The sequence below is a fragment of the Platichthys flesus genome, chromosome 1 (genome assembly GCF_949316205.1).
Source record: "Platichthys flesus chromosome 1, fPlaFle2.1, whole genome shotgun sequence".
Classification (NCBI taxonomy): domain Eukaryota; kingdom Metazoa; phylum Chordata; class Actinopteri; order Pleuronectiformes; family Pleuronectidae; genus Platichthys; species Platichthys flesus.
The window spans coordinates 1,087,713-1,106,475 of NC_084945.1; the positions used below are offsets into that span (position 1 = coordinate 1,087,713).

The window sequence follows — 18,763 nt, forward strand, 5'->3', positions numbered from 1 at the left end:
ATAGTGTGGCTTCATTTCTCCACAGTGGAGGAGGTGGAGATGTGTCGTCCATCTTTCTTTCCAGTTATTAGTTTGGACAATGATCTGCTTCTTAACACAGTTCAACTGCTTCTGGACAAAAGACCAGATTAATTTGAAATTGTAAAAAATATAACATTGATTTAAAAAAAGCATTTAAATGAAAAATACTTTTACTAGGTATTATTAATGGGATTGGGCCACGCCATCCATCTTTATATAGAACATTTGAAATCCAAAATGTGAAGGTGGAATAAGCTGCAGCGCCACCGTGTGGTTGGTCTCTGCAGTAAAACACATCATGTGGACAAACTGGGGAAAAGTGGAACAAGCTTTATTAAAGTTCTTTGCGATGGTGGAGTGAGACACAGTATTGCACCGAGAGAAGCCTCATGTCATCAGACGCTCCGAAAAATACAGGCAAGAGAAAATAAGCCTTTTTCAGTAGTGTACCTTTTTCATAAAGAGATTCAGTTCATGTATCGTCCATCAATCGTCTTTATGTACAGATCATAACTGAGTGACGCAAACCATCAACCAATCAACTCCTCAATTAACCAGCCAGAGAGAAACCTGTCACACGTCTCATCCTGTTTCACTCGTCTTTAAAACAACAGACATTCTTTTTCATCTTTTTCTGGCTCGTTAGCTCAAAACGCTCAATAACAAATATACATCATGGATAGAAATGCATTTATAGACTGTACATAGATACAGGGACTGTACAGCATCCACATAAATACAGGGATCAATTAAATACAAACCTCATGTCGAGTTTTTTACAGTGAACTTTCATCAGCATAATGTGACACTGGAGGAGGATTTGATATTTTATCTGTCGCTCAATAACTTTAACAAGTGTGAGGACACACACCCAGGCACACAAACACACACAACAGTTTAAAGGTATCAGGGTGACAGAGGGGGGGCGCTGCTGAGCTGGTATGAGATAATTACATGAGTGTTTTCAGTGCATAGTTTAAACTCAGCATCGCGTCTGAGAAGCAGGATGTGATGTTCGTCCTCAGGTCAAGAACATGGAGCTGGACAGGAAACGGATTTCAAGACATCGTGTTTGAACAGGAAGTTTTTACAGCTTCGTCTTCTCATAAAGTTACATCATCGCCCTCAAGCTCAGCTATCTTCTGATCATCCACAGAAGATAGATCTCTGGAAACAGGCCACAAAACAATAACAACAAGAAGATTAATAATGAGGGAATCCACCTGTGTGTTAGAAGAAAGAACGAGGGGATGGCGTAGGAGGAGGAGAAGAAGGAAGAGAAGAGAGAGGAGGGAATGGAGAAGGAGAAGAAGGTGATGGAGTAGGAGGAGACGTGGATGGAGAAGGAGATGAAGAAGAAGAAGGAGGTGATGGAGTAGGAGGAGACGAGGATGGAGAAGGAGAAGGAGAAGGTGATAGAGAAGGAGGAGGAGAGGATGGTGAAGGAGAAGAAGAAGAAGAATGCCATGATGAAGAAAGAAGAGGCGTGTGGTGTCTTAAGGCTTCAGTTCCCAATAGAAAATATCTAGAAAATCATTTTAAATGAATCTAAACAAATCAAACCAGTTCTGACACTTTGTTGATTCTCATCAATAACTCACGTTTCCAGCCTTCAATAAAAAAACAACTACAGTAATCAGTGAAAAGTAAGAACTGAAGATAAACGTCAAAGTAACGCTCCTGAACGTGAACCAACTAAATACAGACTTCAGCTTTAAACTGGTTCCAGCATCGCGTCACTAGAGGGCTCCAGTGAGGCACATGAGGACCAGCACGTGTATCGTGAGCAGGTAGAAGAGGAAGAGGTGTCGAGAGCGGGCGCGGCTCGTCAGCAGCTTGGAGAAGTAGAGGCTCCGCCCTCTGAGCCATCGTCGACACGCCGCCACGCCGCCTTTCACCTGCAGGGGGCAGACACCACACAGTCAGAGAAACAGAGGAGTCCCCGGCCTCCACCTGAGGAACGTGAACAACGGAACAGAACTCACCTGTCGGGTGATCAGAGGCTGGGTGGGGTCGAGACTCAGCGCCTCCCACTCGTCCTCCGTCTCCATCTCGATACTGAAATCTCTCTGAGTGTCCAAACTGCAACACAAACACAATGTCTCCTTTGTTCAAACTGCAACACAAACACAATGTGTCATTCTACAGCTCGACAAACGTGTGGAGCCAGACGAGTCTCAGGGACACGAGTCTGAAGGAGGGAACGAGTGGCTCGCGCTCTCCAGAGAAAGTAAACTTTCAAGTGACACAAATTATTTTGCAACCAAACTCGCACAACGTGAAGCGTGCGTGTTGTGTGTTGTCTGCACCACAAGCCCGAGTCTCACCTCTTTGCTCGGTCGTAGGCGAGACGCAGAGACTCCTCAGCTGTTTCTCTCCGGCTTCTTTCATCTACCAGAATCTGCTCCAGCTCGAGCAGCCTGAACACACACACACACACACACACACACACACACACACACACACACACACACACACACACACACACACACACACACACACACACACACACACACACACACACACACACACACACACACACACACACACACACACACACACACACACACACACACACACACACACACACACACACACGTTATCAACATGTTAACAACACATCAACAACACGTTAACGTTGATCTCCTCACCTCTCTCGGGCTTCTTCAGGTTCAAGAAACGTGGATTCGTTACTTCTCTCCTGTGGAGCTCCTGGTGCAACCTCAGCATACACTGACCCCTGGTGGCAAGGACACAACATTACAGGAATGTACAGTGGCAACCTTTTCCTGAAAGAATATTTTTTAAATATACTTTCCACGTATCAGAGTCCATGTTGAGGTTCAGGTGGAATTACAATAACAAATCAGATCAAATAGGAAAATCTAAGAACAAGGTAGATGTAAAGAAACACGTGTAAGAGATGAACACGTGTCGGATCGTCCACCTGAGCTTGTCCTTGTCCTTCCAGCCAGTGGCAACGGTTCTGTGTGTCCCTCAGCGTTTGAGACATGGACATCAGCTGAGCTGCGACTGCACCTTTCTCCTCGACGGCCTGCTGCAGCTGGGGGGGGGGGGGGGGGGGGGGCATTTAGGGTTTTCACACCTGAGTTCACGTCTTTGTCTTTTAGAATTTACTTTATCTTTTCTACTTGTGTGTGGTTGTACTGGCTCGTGTGCAGCTCGGGGGTCTCGTACCTTGGTGCTGAGCTGCTGGACGTACTGGTCTCGCTGCTGGACGTACTGGTCTCGCTGCTGGATCTCGTACACGCAGCGCTGCAGGCTGCTGTGGAGCTGAAGCCTCTCGGCCTCCAACCGACTCACCGCCTCCTCCGTCACACTGCGACCGGACAGAGCAACCGCTTCCTGCTGCAGAGCGTCAACATCTGGGTTAATGACATCAATAACTTCCTTTGCATTTCTGAGGTGCGCCCCCTAGTGGAGCACTCCAGTAACATGCATAGCAAGTATGTGAACAGTTCTGCTCAAGTCTAAATCAGATTGTTGGTGTGTACTCACTTTGACTGGAGGTGAGTCCTTCCTCTGTCGCTCAGTCCTATTGTACACAACACAACTCCATTAGTGTCATAAACAGAAATAAACACACGTGTCACTGAGCAGCAGTTTGCTCTGAGTCATGTCTTCACGGCAGTCTGGCTAAAAATGGAAACTGTAACTTGCTGCTTGAGCATGTGACACATTTTCTTTTTTCTGTAGATTCACACATCAGACGTGGCCCGACCGTATGGGCTCTTCTTTAATCATCTAAACTCGTGGTCTGCTATATTTAGTGACGTGACAAAAGTCAGGTTATTAAGATTAAGAGCTGAAAAACAAAGATCACTGCACCATAGAAATGTTTTTTAACCCCTTACTGCCTAAATTAATTTCCAATTATAGAAACAAAATATTATTTGTGTTTTTGGCTATCATACAGATGCTAAATTAAGTGGAGATTGCTAATTTCAATATAGCATTTACAGTAGATATAAAATTAAGGTATGAGGCAAGTTAGTGACATTAGGCCTTTAGTTAACACATTTTCCAGTCTCTTGTATGTAGATTGATTCAGCTTTTGATTGAAATTGAATAACATTTTTCTGTACAATCATTGCTGTTCCATCATCATAGTATTAAAAATACAGCCTAATACCTCAAACTTTGCTGCACAGTCCCAAGGGGCTAGTATCATTAAAGCGTACTTATGAATTATATTCCAGTCCTTCCGACAACCTGCCTTGAATCCTACACAATCGACCATAACCACAATTTGAATATGAAGAATAAAAGTTACATTTATCTACTCTACCTCAGATTGGCTGCTTCCTCCTGAGAGCTGCTGACTCCTTCCTGTGTCGTCCGGTGAGTTTGTTGAAGCTCGTTCGTCTCCTGGAAAAACAAACGATGAGAGAAACTGAAGTCAGAAAGTTTAAACATCTGAAACAGTTCAATTAAACACAGAGTTTCACAGACTCCAGAACATGTGCGTCCCAACAGAAAAATACCATGCAGGTCAAAGCGATGGTATGGAGAAACAAAAAAATCTGACTCTTCATGCTTCACGTTCAGATGAAACCACAGCAGAGACAGAAAAGTGCAAACAGCCAAACACACACCACAGCCGAGGACGTGACTCACCCGGCCGTCTCTCTCACTCTGGAGGAAACTGACGCCACCTCCTTCAGACTTCTCCACACTCGCTGTGGAGGAGGTTGTCTCTGGAATCGAACCCTTTCGGGACTCAACCACTCGTCTGGTCCCGGCCAACTCGTCCATCAACCGGTCGCGGTCGTTCTGGAGGCTGGCCATTGACCTGGAGAAGGCCGACAGCTGCCTGCTGTAGCTGTTGTTTTCCATGGAGACCTGCTTCAGCTCTCTCTCCTTCTCCGACAGGGCCTTCGTCAGCTCGTCCAGCAGCTTGCTCAGCTCTGCGTCGGTGTCTTTGCTGTCCAGAGCGTTGACTTTATGAACGAGGATGTCCCGCTCTTTGGCAAACATGGCCAGGTCCGAGGTGGCGTCCTGCAGGCTGCGCTCCATCTTGGTCAGCGCTGCCTGAGTCTCTCGGAGCTCTTCGTCATATCGGTTCCTCAGGACCTTGAAGTCTTCGATGAGCTGATCTCGGTCGTTCTGCAGAGCAGCCATGGCTTTGCACAGAGACTCGTTCTGAGCCGTCAGATCTTTACTTTGAGTTTTGGCCTCTGATAACTGCTGCTCCACTTGGAGAAGGTCTCTGGCGAGTTCTGCCACCCGCTGCTCAGCGGTCTTGTGCTCGTTCCTCATCAGCTCCACCTCCCGCTCGAAGGTGTCCAGCTCGGAGTTGTATTTATCTTCAGCTTCAGCCAGTTTCTTGTCCGTCTCATTTTCGACCAGCTGCATATTTGCATTGAGGTCATCATTTAAGGTTTTCTGAGAGAAGAGTTTTTGCTGGAGGTCGTTACACTCGGACGCTTTGGCTGCCACAGCCTCCTGCAAATCAGAAATCACTTTGCCCACATCTGTCGTTGCTCTGTCCATTTTCTGAGTGGATATTTCCATCTCCAGTCTTGAAACTTGAGCTGTAAGTTTAGAAATCTCCTCTTTCATCGAATCGCTCACCTCTTCCTCCTTCTGCAGATCCAACTGAGACTTTCTGTGCTGCTTGTCCGCTGCAGCCTTCTGGTTCTCCAGGTTTTTAATCACTTCCTGCTGCTTCTTCAGCAGCACCTTCAACTGGTTGTCCTTCAGAGACAACACTTGATTCAAATCCTCCCTGTACCGGACCAGCTGAGCCCTGAGCATCGCATTCTCAGAGTTCAGATCATCCATCTGATGCAGCAACTTCCTGATTTCATGTTTGAGGCCTCTGGCTGCACCACCTTCCCCGTCAGCAGAGCCGTCTTTGCCCTTCAACCCCAACTCACTCTTAGCCTCCAGGATTCTGTATTCTGACATGAGTCGCTCCCGCTCGCTTTGTAAAGACACCATCGAGTTCTTGAATGATTCCATCTTTGCTGCCATCTGCTCCTTTTCCTGGACAGACTTGTTAGCTTTAATCTGCAGACTTTTGACTTTAGTTTCAAGTCCTCTTAACCCTTTATCAGCCTTTTCCCTTTGGTAGCGAGAAGACGTTAACCTGTCCTCGTAAACTGCGACCTGCGAGCGGTAGTTAGCCTGGAGCTGCTCCAGATACCCTGACATCTGTCCGTCGCGAGAGGACAACAGAGACGAGATCTCTGCATCTTTGCCCTGAAGCAGCGTTTTCAGCTGCAGAGAGATTCCCTCCTGTTTCTCAAAGTTAGCACGAAGTTGGTCATTTTGAGTTTGTAGGAGGAGCAGCTGAGCGTCCATCTCAGTGTTTAACTTCTCCACCTGCTGGAGATTGAGCTGCACTCTGGAAATCAGGTCCTCTTTGTCCACGAGCTGCCGGTTCAGTCCGTTTTTATCGCGTTCTGTTCTTTCCACTTGAGCGCTGAGTTCCTTCAGCTGCACAGTCATGAGCTCCGCGGACTCGCTCAGCTCAGCGTTGCTGGCGCTCATTACAAACAGCTGCCTCTGTTGTGCAGCAGCAGCGACCGAGTACTCGTTCAGCGTCCTCTCCAGTCTGGACTTGGTAACTCGTAGCTCATTCACCTCTTTGTCTTTCACTCTCATATCTTCCAGGAAGCGTTTGATCACAAAGCCCTGTTCCAGCAGCTGGTTGTCCTTCTCGTTCAGAGTCTTCTGGAACAGATCGCTCCAGCGCTTGGTCGCATACGCCCCTTGAGCAGTGGAAGATAAAGCTGAGAGTTTGGCTTCGTTCGTCTCGGCCGCTCTCTTCAGAGTGTTCATCTGGAGGTTCTGAGCGTCCACATGTTGTCTCAGTTCATTCACTTTGACACTTTCTTCCTCTTTCAACTCTTTGAGTTCATCGATCTGTTGCTGCAACACAAACTGATTCTGCATATACGCGTTGATTTGCCTCTCGTCCATAACTTGAGGCAAATTTATTTTCTCTTCAGACTTTTTACTTTGCTGGGACATTTCCAGAAGCAGCTGTTCTTTCTCAGACTGGACACTCTGAATCTTCTCTGCTGCCTCCAGGAGGAGATTTCTGTTTGTTATCAGCGCAGCTTCGACTTCTTTACTTCTCTCCTCCAGAGCCGATACTTTCTCTGAGCCTTTCTTCACTTCTTTCTCCAGGAGGTCACAGGCCGACTGCGAGCTCTTCAAAGAGCTCTCCAAATCTAAAATCAGTTCCTGGTATCGGATACAGTTTTGCTGCAGTTGATTTATCTCCTGGTGCTTTTCTTTGAGCAGCTCTCGTAGTTCGTTCCTCACGTTCTTGGAGCCCTGGTTGCCTCTCTGCTCCGTCTTGAGTTTCTCCTCAAACCCTCGGACCAACTTGAGTTGCTCCTCTTCTTTCTCTTGTCGAACCTGATCGCTCCTCTCCTTAATGGCCACCAGCTGAGACGCCAGCTGTGTGTTCTGGGTTTGCAAAGCGCTGATGTTCTCTGTCTGCTCGTCAATCCTTTCAGAGTTCTTGAGGATCACAGTCTCCAAATACTCATTTTCATTTTTCACTTTGTCTGAAAGCTCTTGAACATTTTCCAGCTCCTCCTGCAGCAGAGACTTGTCGTCCTCCAGGATTCTCACCTTCTCGTTCAGACTTATCGTCTCTTGGCTGTGACGGTAGATATCGTCCTTCAGCTCTTTGATGACGTCGTCCTTCTGTCCCAGCTGCAGCTCGTGATCGTTCTGTACCTCCTCAATTCTTTCAGACAGACTTTTCTTCTCCTTCTGTAAAAAGTTGTTGATTTCCAACTGAGCGCCGAGCTCTGTTTTCTGAGCCTCGATCTGAGCAGTCAGAGAATTATTCAGTCCGAGTGCTTCATCAAGTTTCAGCTGCATGTTGTTTGTGTACGTGTTTGATTCTGTGTGCCTACTTTCCAAGGAGCTGCTCCCCTCTTCCAGCTTCTCCTCCAGTTGGCTTTTCTCAGCCTGTATCTGTGTAAGTTTCTCTCTGAGATCCTCTGAAGTCTCTTCAAGTCGACGCATCTCAGTCTGCAGCTCGGTATTTCTATCAGTCAGCTCACACATCAATGTCTCCTGCTTTCCTTCGTGCTCGGTCAACTCTAGTTTGATTTTCTGATTCTCTTCCTCCAGGTCTTTAATCCTCTGCAGTTTCTCTTTGGAAGATTTTCTCATCCTCTCTTTAATTCGTTCATTTTCCTCCTCCATGTCTCGGGCTTGCTTCTGCATGGTCTCCGTCTCCGTCTGCTGGCTGTGTGCTTTGCGGACGGCTTCATGTCTGTCTCGTTTGGCGCCTTCCAAAAGCTGTCTCATTTTGTCCATTTCACTGCTAACATTTTCATAAGCCTCCAAAAGAGATTCGTACTCCTGCTTCAGCTCAGCGTGCCTGGACTTCCACTTGGACAACTCGTCAGTTTGAGAGTCCTTCAGAGATTCCAGCTGACAGGAGAAGGCTTGTTTCTGCTGAGTGATGTTTTCTATGGTGAGTTTCAAGCTGTCACAAGCCGCTGACAGACTGCGGTTATCATCAAGGATTCTATCGATTCTGGAGTAGAGCTCGTCTTTCTCCTTGTTCAGGGCCGACACCGAGGTTTCCAGATCTGTATTCTGTTGTTTCAACTTGACAACCGATGATTCCAGGACAAAACATTCATCTGATTTGGCTTCGTGTCTGGCTGAAAGCTTTTCTGCTTCTTCCTTGAGTGTTGCAGTTTCCTTCAAGAGTTCTTTTCTGGAAAGTAAAGCAGCTTGTAGCTTCCTGGTTAGGAGAGTGATTTTGCTGTTTGCTTTGTTGTCGTCTTCTTGTGATTTCTGAAGCTCATCAGCCTCGACTCTCATTCTTTCAATGGCGGTTTCGTGCATGTTTAATCGCTGCTGTAGCTGCTGTTCAAGTGCAGCAATAAGCTCGTCCTTCTCTGCTACTCGAGCCTGAGAAACCAATAAAGCTTCGTCTCTCTCCTTCAGTCTCACTTCAAAGTTCTCAGACGTCTCTTGCTGGAGCTGCTCGTTCAGCGTCTCCGTCTCCTTCAGCTGCTCGGTGAGCGCCGTCACTTCACCTCTGAGATCACGGACCGATTGAAAAGAATTTTCTTTTTCTTGCTTGAGCAAATCCAGAACCCTGTTTGTCTCGGTACAATGCAGATGTGCTTCTTCAAGCTCCTCAGTCAAAACAAGTTTGTCCTCAATGAGCTGCTGCTGAGTTTCAGTTAGTGTCTTTTGGATGGTTAACACTTCCAGGGATTTCTGTGAAACTAAAGCAAGAGCTGTCTCAAGTTCCATTTTCATCTGCTCTAAAGCAGCCTCCTTCTCTTCCTCTAGGATTTTAAACTTCTCTTCATTTGCGCTCATGTGTTGGTGAGAGATGTTCACCTGCTTCTCCTGTTGGGCCACTTCCTCAACGACCCTGATTGTTTGCTTATATTCCTCAATTTCTTCCGTTTTCTCTCGTACTTCTTCTTGTACTCTCTCCAAGTCGATCTTGGCGAGATGAAGTTGTGACTTCAAAGCTTCGGTTCTTTGTTCCATGACTACGAGAACATCCTCTTTAGTTGCCATCTCCAGACACATCTTCTCAGCTTGGGATTTAACGGTTTCCAGCTCTGACTGAACGAGTGACAGAGAATGACACTGGCTCTCTTTCTCAGCCAGAGACATCTTCAGATCTTGAAGAGTTTGGTCCCGCTCCTCGACCAGCTGCCTCAAAGTGCCCAGTTCATCCTGATATGACAAAGCGGTTCTATGGAGGTTCTCCAGCTCCCTGACCTTCTCGTCAAAGTTGAGCTGGATGGCGTTCAGCTCGTTGGTCTGCTGACAGCGCTGCTCCAGCAGAGCCATGTAGTCGTCTTTCAGCTCAGACAGTTCTTGAGTTAATTTCTTTTCATTCTCTTGAGCTTTCTTCAGCGTCTCTTTGCGTGCGAGCAGAGCAGCCTGGGCCTTCTTCTGTAGAACGGCCTTTTCGGACTTCACCTGTGTGAGCTCATTTTCTAACTCCGCAGCAGCTGAGGATGATTTCTCCTTTAACTCATTCTTACATGTCCTGATTTCCTCCTGAAGCTGCTCTACTTTCTGGATCAGAACGTTTCTGTCTCTCTCAGAAGCTCTTTCAGTCTCTGCAGCGTTGGACTGCAGCTGCTCGATGACGGAGGTTTGGTCACTGAGTGTTTGCAGCTTTTCTAACAAACACATTTCTTTCTGATTCAGCGTGCTCTGCAGAGTTAGTTTTTCTGACTCTAACTGTTGGAGAAGTCTTTCGCTCTGTGTTTTGTGTTCTTCAGTCTCTCCCTCTCTCTGTAGAATTGTGTGTTCAAGAAGAGAAACTTGTTCCTGATACATTTTGGCTGTTGCCTGAGCTTGATGTGTTGTTTCCTGAAGTTTATCCTGTAAAAGCGAAACCTCCTGTTTCTCAGAGTTCCCACTCTCTTCTTTCTGCTTTTCATACTCCTGAAGTTTTCTCATCAGATCCTTTCTCACGACGAGAGCAGCTTGAAGCTTCTTCTTCACGCCGTCTCTTTCTTTAGACAACTTGGCGAGTTCCCCTTTCAGATCGTCGTTTTCTCGAAGCAGATCGAGCTTCTCTGAATTCGTGGAGGTGATTTCACATTGAGAGCGAGAGATCGTATCTTCTAACTGCTGAAGATGAACTTCTAACTCTTCACACCTTCTCGTGGAGGTGTCGTGTGCTCGCTGCATGTTTTCCACTTGTGCCATTAGGGAGGTTTTCTCCTCACACAGTTTCACTCTTTCGTTGGAGGCAGATTCCATGACTTGGGCGACGGATGCATCTTTATCTCTCATCTGCTGACTTAGTCCAGCGAGTAATTCCTTCTGCTGATTTATCTGAAAGCCCAGACTGTTAATCTGCTCATCTTTAGCTTGTACCTCACTGTGTAAAGACGAGAGTTTGACAGCAGCTTCTCTCAGGTTCTCTGACTCGGCGCTGAGCTGCGTCTGTAAACGTTCGACCTCGTCTCGTAGAAGAGCAACTTGTTGACTCTTCTCCTCCTCACTCCTCCCTCCTTCATCAAACGTTTTATCCAACTCACTTCTGAGAGCCTCTACCTCGGACTGATGTCTGTCCTCTAACTGTTTTATCATGTCCTGTAAAGAGCCTTGTTTTTCATTCAGAGCAGCTGATTCCTCAGAGGAGGTTGAATCTTTGTCAGAGCGTAATTTTCTTTGGAGAAGTTTTTCCAACTCACGTTCCACAGTATTTAGATTCTGCTGCAAATCATGGTTCTCTCTATCCTTCTCCTGAAAAGATGCTAACACCTTCTCCAGTTGAATCCTGGAGGCTGAGGCCTCGGACTCTTTGGCGCTCAGTTGATCTGACCCTTGTCTAACTGCAGAGGAAGCCTCCGCTAGCTTCTCCTGCAAACTGTCCAAGTCTTGTTTCAACGCGTTCACTTTAACATCTTTAGATTTCTTTTCATTTTCAACACTGTTCAATTGTTCTGCAAGTCGATTCCTATCCTGCTTTTCTTTATCCAGAACTAACAGCCACTCTTTCTCTGAATCCTGCAGAATTTGCTCTATCTTTTGAATGTTTTCTGTCAACTGAGAAAGTTCTTCGTCTTTGGCACTAACCTTGGCTTGAAGGATCTCCCTCTCCGACACCATTTGCTCCATGTTCTCCTTCATGCTGCTGGCCTGCTGCTGCATCTGAAGCTGCAGCTCCTCGTGCGATGTCCGGATCTGATGGTGACTGGTTTCCAGCTCTTCCTTCACCGCGAGGAGCTTCCTAACTTCCTCCTGCAAACGTGAACTCTCATTACAGACGGTGTCAAGATGCTTCTGACGCTCTGCCGTCGACAAACTCATCTCCTCGCTCAGCCTCTTATTCTGCTCCTCTAGTTTTTGTATTTCTGAAACCAGCTGAGAAGCATGTTTAGCCTGAGCTGTGTACTGGCTGTTGATCGCATGCAGAGCCAGTTCCCTCTGCTCCAGGTTTTCTGTCAGTGCATTCATTTGAGCAGCGACCTGGAGGTGTTGGGATTTGAGCCTTTCTATTTCCACAGTCAGCTGAGACACACTTGCTTGGTGAGAAGAGAAGGCTTCTTCCTTTTCCTTTGAGAGACTTGAGTTCAGGTCTTTGGTTTTCTTGAGTTTGTGTTGGATATCTGAAAACTCGTGTCTCAGTGTTTCGATGGTGATCATCGCTGCCTGATGTCTGTTATTGGAATCATCCAGTAACTTCTGAAGGCTGGACACCTCATCAGCTCGACGGGACAGTTGCTGTCTCACGTCCTGCAGTTCCTCCAAGTTGGCTGCATATTTCTCTTGTAGGTTTTTGAAGGCACGTTGCGTTTCCTCTGCAGGCGTTCGGAGGTTTTCATACTCTGTGGACAGGAGCTGAATCTGACTCTGTAGCTGCGACACCAGCTCAGTGCTTTCCATGAACTGTGTTTTAAAGAGCAACGACTCGTCTGCTTGTCTCTGGACCTCCTGAAGACACTTTGATTGGTTCAAAAGAGCGGCTTCTCTTTCCACCAGGGCCTTCTTCAGGTTTTCAGATTCAGCCAGCTGTGCTTGGAGGGTGCTGCTGAGCTTTGAGACGGATTCTTCCAGGTGTGAGGTCTGTTCCTTCAACCTCTCAGCTTCTGCCTCTCGGGCTTGTAGATTTGAGTTAAGATTTCCGACAGCGGCTGAAGAATGACTCTGATATTCAAGGCTTGACTGTTCCTTCTTCTCCAGCGTGTTCTTCAGGATGGACGTCTCTGCAGTGAGGCTGTCCACGTGACCTCTGAGCTTCCTGGCAGAATCTTCCAGCTCGGACACTTTTGCACATAAACTCACATTGTCTTCTGTGGTTTGCTTCAGCCGCTGCTCCTGCTCAGCGATTCTAGCGTTGAGCTGCTGGATCAGACTCTCCTCTTGTTTCAGCCGGTCGTCTTTTCCCTTCACGCTCAAATGAAGCGTCTCCTGCTCGGAGAGCGCCGTCTTGAGTTCGTTCTCCATACCACTGACAGATTTTTTGAGATTTGCGACCTCTTCCTGTGCTTTGGACAGAACTGTGACCGTGTTCAGAAGTTCAGATTTTAATCTTGTGTTCTGCTCATTCAGAGCCTGGAAGCTGTCTTTAAAATCGATGATCTGTGCTCTGCTCTGGCCGGCCTCTTGTGTCAGCTGACCGTTTTCTGTTTGGAGTTTCTGCACCGCCGCCTTCAGGTTGTTGAGTTCAGCTTCCATCTCTGCAGTGTTCTCATTCATGGCCCCGAGCTGAGAGCTGAGGGACATCACTGACTCGTTCCTCTTGTTCAGCTCATCTTTGTGGTTCTGAAACTCCTTCGACACTTTGCTTAACGTCTGTTCTTTTTGCTCTATCGTCCGTTTAGTGGATTCGACCTCAGCCTGCAGCTGTGATACAAGATCTTTCTGTAGCACGACTTCCTTCTGATAAACGCTACATTCCTCCACTTTCTGCTGAATCGATGCGTCTTTCTCCATCAACCCGGACTTCAGGACAGACGCTTGTTCCTGAAGGGCAGACACGGTGTCGTGAAGCTGCAGCAGTTGATCCTGATGAGCCTCCGACTGAACCCTCTGTTCTGATAACGTCTGTTCTTTCTCACTCAAAGACTTATTGAGTTGACTCTCTTGCATTGTTAAGCTGTCAACTTCCTCCTGTAAACTTTGAAGTTGTTCTTCTCGCTCTCTCAGGGTTTTTGACAGATTAGCACATTCACTTGTTTTCTCAAGCAAACCTGCTGAACTGGAGAGCTCACTCTCCTTGAGGATATTCTTTAATTCATCCACAGCAGCGCTCAGCTCCTTCTTCTCCGTCAACAAGCTGCTGACTCTCTTCTCGTTGTCTGAGATGTGGAGTTCAAGCCCAGCATTTTTTTCTCTAAGTGAACTCATCTCGGTTGTCAGCTCAGACACGGATCTGCTGTTCTGATCCAACTGGTCCTGTAGTCTCTGATTATCTTCTGTTAGTTTGCTGATCTTCATGCTCAGACTGGAGTTATGTTCCAGGGTCGTTTGAAGCTGCGAGTCAAGATCAGATGTTTGAAGAGCAAGCTCCTTCTCTCTGGACTCAGCAGCAGCTCCCAGTTGGTGGTTGTCCTCTGTGAGAGCCTGGATGAGCTCCTCTAAGCGAGTCAGCTCGGTCTGCTTCCCCTCGGCCTCATTCTGGAGCTTCCTGGCATTCTCTTCCATGACACGGATCTGATCACTCTGAGACTTGACAGTCTCGTTCATTGCGTTCAGTTTGTCTTTGTGATTCTGACATTGTTGTGTCGTATTGTCCAACATTTCATCTCTGGTCTGAACTTGCAGTCGGAGCTGTGAGTGCTCCTCCTGCAGCTCGGACACCATGTTCTTCTGAGCTGTGATTTCATCCTGAAGACCTCGACACTCGTCCTGCTTCTCTTTCAACAGAGCTTCCTTCTCCGTTAACTCAGACCTCAGGCTGCTCTCCCGTCCTCGCAGCTGACCCAGAGTCTCCTCAGTTTGTGATCGCTGGTCTTGTTCGGCCTTTAACTGTGCGTGAAGCTCAGCAGAGGTCTTCTCCTTCTCTGCCACGTCACACCGGAGCTGCTCGACCTCAGAACTCAAGGTTTGCACATGCTCCTGCAGCTCGGTCACTTTCTCCTCCCGCTCCCTGAGCTGCTGGCTGAGGAGACTACATTTGTTTGTTTTCTCCAGCAGCATCTCTGAGTTTGAGTTTGTGCTTTGCTCAAGGACTCCGTTTAACTCGTTAACTTGAAGAGTCAGTTCCTCTTTATCTCTTTGTAGCCCATCAACAACTCTGTCAATCTGTGAACACTGTGTCTCCAGCTCGGATATTTGAGCTTGTAAAGATTCATTTTCAGCTGTGACGTGTGAAATGTTTTCCACACTTTCGCTCACTTCCTCTTCAAGTGTGTATTTTTCATGTGCGAGGCAACGGACTTGATTCTCCAGGCCGCTGTTGAGTTCCATTGCTGTGGTCAGCGTATCATTGAGCTCTTTGACGCTTCGCCTCTGAAGCTCCAGCTCCTCAGTCAGCTGCTGCTTCTCCACCTTCGTGCTTTTCAACAGGTTCTTGAGTTTGGAGATGTTTTCATTTTTGTTTTTTAGCTCATTGCTCAACTTCTGTTTCTCTGAAGTTTGTTTACCGGTTGTCTTCAGCTGCTTTTCCAATGTTTCTATCGTTTCCACTTTCTCTCTCATCTCTTCTCTGATCTGTGCTTCGCTCTGCATCTGCTCCTCCAGCTGTTTGGACAATGTCTGGAGTTCATTCTTGTATTTTTCCACCTGTGCCAGGAGCTTGTTGTGTTCTTCCTTGAAGGACTTCAGCTCTTTTTCATACGTCTCTTCCTTGTCATGAAGCTGCTGCTGTAACTCCTCATTGTTGATGTTTTTGTCCTGGAGCTGTGAAACGAGTCCCTCTGACTCCTGCAGCTTCTCTGTGGACGACCTCAGCTGCTCCTTCAGCGAGGAGATGTGTGTCTCACATTCAGAGAGATGATGACGATGGCTCACAGTCTGTTTCTGAATCTCCACTCGAAGCTCCTGAATAGTTTTCTTGTCGTCTTCAAGCTGCTTTAACAGTTGTTCCACCTCCGCCTCTTTGGAATCTCTCTCCTCTTTGGCTTTGACTAATTCGGTCTCCGTGTCCTTGAGTTTCTCCAGCGCCTCTGTGATCCTGCTGTTCAGAGACTGCTGGTCTGAATCCTGCGAGTCTCTGATGATCATGGCCTGCTGCTCCGCTCGCCTCAGCGCCGCTTCTACCAGAACCAGGTTCTCTTCTTTGAGTTTGATCTCCTGCTTCAGAACCGTGATCTGCTCCGTGTACTCCACCATGTTGGCAGAGAGGCTTGATATCTCTTTGTCCTTTTCTGCCACGACTTCTCTGAGACTGTCAATTTCCCGCTCACAGGTCTGAAGATCGTGAATGAGCTGGGCTCGTTCCTCCAGGTGGGCGGAGTTCAGTTTGTCCAGCTCCTCGTTGGTCTGATCCAGCTCCGTCTGTAAAGCTTCTATGGTATCTTCCTGCTTTTGTGTCTGAAAAAGAGAAGATAAAAAAGAACAATAAACTTCACACCCATAGAACATTTCTCCACATCTCCTTTTCATTATGAAAGTGTTGATTTATCTGATAAAGGTAAAAACGACATGAAGGAAAAAATGACTGAACCCATTAAGACCTGAAGCCACGTCTGTGTGCTCCGTCCTTTAGATGAAAACTGTGACTGATGAAAAACATCGTGAAGTACGCAAATACTCGAGGGAAATGCATTATGGGAAATTTAGTTTGTTTCATTTTCAGCAAAAAAATCATAAATGAAACCGATGACGATGAATAATTAATTCCTACTGACCTGCTGACCAAGACTCAGTAAGAGACATGTTTGAGAAGGAAGAAGAAGGGGGAGGAGTCTCAGCGAGTATATATTATTTAGAGTGTTAATGTGCTTTTAGGCAATTTTTACATGAAAAACTACTTTTTTAAGCCATGAAATGTTTTTTTAATTTGGAAATCAATTGTTTGGTAAACAGCAGTTCTGTCAGCTCTTCAGAAAACCCTCCGGTTTCACAGGTGGTTTCCGTTCGGAGCTTCGGGTCTTAATGGATTCAAGTGAAACAGAAATGATAAATATTGATGTTTGAGAAATCACACCTTCTCCTTCAGAACAGTAAACTTCTGCGTGAGGTCACAAACTTCGGTCTTTAACTCCGAACAGTGTTTCTCCGAGCTGCTGCATTTCGTGGAGATGTTGTCGAGCTGAAAGGAGGAAAAGGAAAAGTCATCAACTACAAACGCACAACAAACAGAGAAGAATCCTTCACAACGCAGGACAACTCACAGTGTGCTCGGTCTGGAGGAGCCGTTCAGACACGTCTTTGAACTGAAGCTCTTTCTCGCTCAGAGATTCTCTGAGGCTGCCGATCAGCTCGAGTTTCTCAGACGTTTTAGCCAAAGTGTTTTCCTTCTCGATCAGAGAACTCTCCAGACACTCCTGTGTGTTGCTCAGTCTGAAAAATATACAAACAGTTCACACGTCGCATCAGTGTCTGTCTGTCAGAAAGTGACTTCATCCACTTCTAAGTCACGTTTCTACGATAGACTGTTTAGATCTTGGTGGTTTTTAACGAAGCAGATGAACGTTGAGATCTGAAGTTATCAGAGAAACAAGCTGAGCAAACGTTTTTACAGAGATGCCCCCTGGTGGACACTTTCTTGAAACCAGAAACCATAACCAACTGAACTATTAACATATATTATAAGAAAGACAATTAGAGTTTATTAGTGAGATTTGTGCTGCTGTCTTTCCATGTCATCAGATGCAGGTGTTTGCAGAGAGCAGGTGTTTTACCCTTTGAGCTGCTCGGTGAGACTGGCGACCAGCAGCTGGTGTTTCTCTGCGTCTCGGCTCTGTTGACTTCGGACGCTGGCGAGTTGACTCTGAAGTTTCTCGGACTCGTTCTGTGAAGCCACAACAACAAGCATCAATATGCAAAGATGAAGCTCATACAGAACTGGATGAAGAGACGGTCACTGCACACAGACGAGGACGACAGCAGACGCCCTGGAGACGAGCGTCAGTGGACTTCTGTATCACCGGTCAGTTGGTTTTATCTTCACATGGTAACAAACACTGATATCCACCGTCTGTGAGGTTCACGACACCAAGTGAGTCTGTGACACATCGCTGCACTCGTTAAAACGTGATTCCACCAAAGTGTCCGAGGTTAAACAAGCACACCACACGTTAGCCGCCACCGCCAGAGAAGCTCTCTAGCGCACACAAGACCCAACACACCTGAGGGACCCAACATGGCTGCTCATCTTCATCTACATCAAACGTCACCTGTGTTAGAAGGGTTTGTTACAAAGTCCCAGTCCTCAGGGGAAACATGCAATTCACTCGGCATTGACTCAACATCTTCTCGACCAACAGTGGATAAGGAGAAGGCGTGTGGTTGGATGAGCTCCCGGGGGGGGGGGGGGGGTTACCTGAAACGCCTCCATGCGCGACTGCAGCTGCTGTCGATCCTCCAGATCCTGACAGCGCTCCTCCAGACTCAGGATCTGCTCCTGCAGCTGGTTCCTCTCCAGCTCCAGCTCCTCCACCACAGACCGTAAACCATCTGGAGTCATCAGGACAGAGAGCAGGTTAGAACAGGTGCTGGTGACATCACCGGGCGGAGGGGGAATTATATTACAGACAGTTGAAGAATTACAGGAAACAGAAACAAGTCTATAAGCTGTTTTCAGACATGGACTCATGACATTTTTCTGAAAATTGGGGGTAAATGTGAGTCCTGTGAAGCAGCAGCAGGTTGTCAGTCCGACTCTGGGAACATGGAACATGTGGTAACATCCAGGCGAGGGGCGGAGCCTGTGGAGCAGCGGGGGCGGAGCCTGTAGAGCAGCAGGAGGCACCAGAAGCTCTGGAATCTCCTCGTGTTTCCAAGTGGACGTCTTCATCTTCTACGTGTCCGGCTCCTCTTCTTCATCCTGAGATGTTTGTGTTCTTCAGGTTTCACGTCACGTGTTAGAAACCTCATCAACACGTCCACTCGCTCTCTGAGAAGCTTCCACACATTGTCCTGCTGGTTCCTCACATGGACTCACTCTGACATGTTACACACATGTTACCAGGAGGCTGCAGGAGAAGGTCCAGAACATGTCCAGAGACACTGACTCTAACATTAGTTCTCACAGAGAGACCCTCCAGAACATGTGAGGAACATGTCAGACTACAGAGCAGGTCTGAAAACAGCTTATGAGAAAGTGAAGATTCATTTACTGAAACAAGGTGTTGCTCCA

General features: G+C 47.1%; 1 protein-coding gene across 1 annotated transcript in view; it reads right to left on the minus strand.

Moving 5' to 3' along the window:
• Positions 1–336: 336 nt before the first annotated feature.
• LOC133954517 (golgin subfamily B member 1-like) overlaps positions 337–18,763 on the minus strand; it is a 31,438-nt gene continuing 13,011 nt past the window's right edge. Inside the window, exons 17-31 of the mRNA XM_062388994.1 lie at positions 17,948–18,081; positions 17,307–17,416; positions 16,797–16,965; positions 16,610–16,714; positions 11,812–15,993; positions 11,711–11,757; positions 4,660–11,605; positions 4,331–4,410; positions 3,541–3,577; positions 3,220–3,390; positions 2,969–3,085; positions 2,673–2,761; positions 2,349–2,441; positions 2,007–2,103; positions 337–1,919 (exon numbers count right to left, since the gene is read on the minus strand). Of these exons, the coding sequence (XP_062244978.1) occupies positions 1,761–1,919; positions 2,007–2,103; positions 2,349–2,441; positions 2,673–2,761; positions 2,969–3,085; positions 3,220–3,390; positions 3,541–3,577; positions 4,331–4,410; positions 4,660–11,605; positions 11,711–11,757; positions 11,812–15,993; positions 16,610–16,714; positions 16,797–16,965; positions 17,307–17,416; positions 17,948–18,081 (12,536 nt within the window). The 3' untranslated portion in view covers positions 337–1,760. The remainder of the gene's footprint in view (positions 1,920–2,006; positions 2,104–2,348; positions 2,442–2,672; positions 2,762–2,968; positions 3,086–3,219; positions 3,391–3,540; positions 3,578–4,330; positions 4,411–4,659; positions 11,606–11,710; positions 11,758–11,811; positions 15,994–16,609; positions 16,715–16,796; positions 16,966–17,306; positions 17,417–17,947; positions 18,082–18,763) is intronic.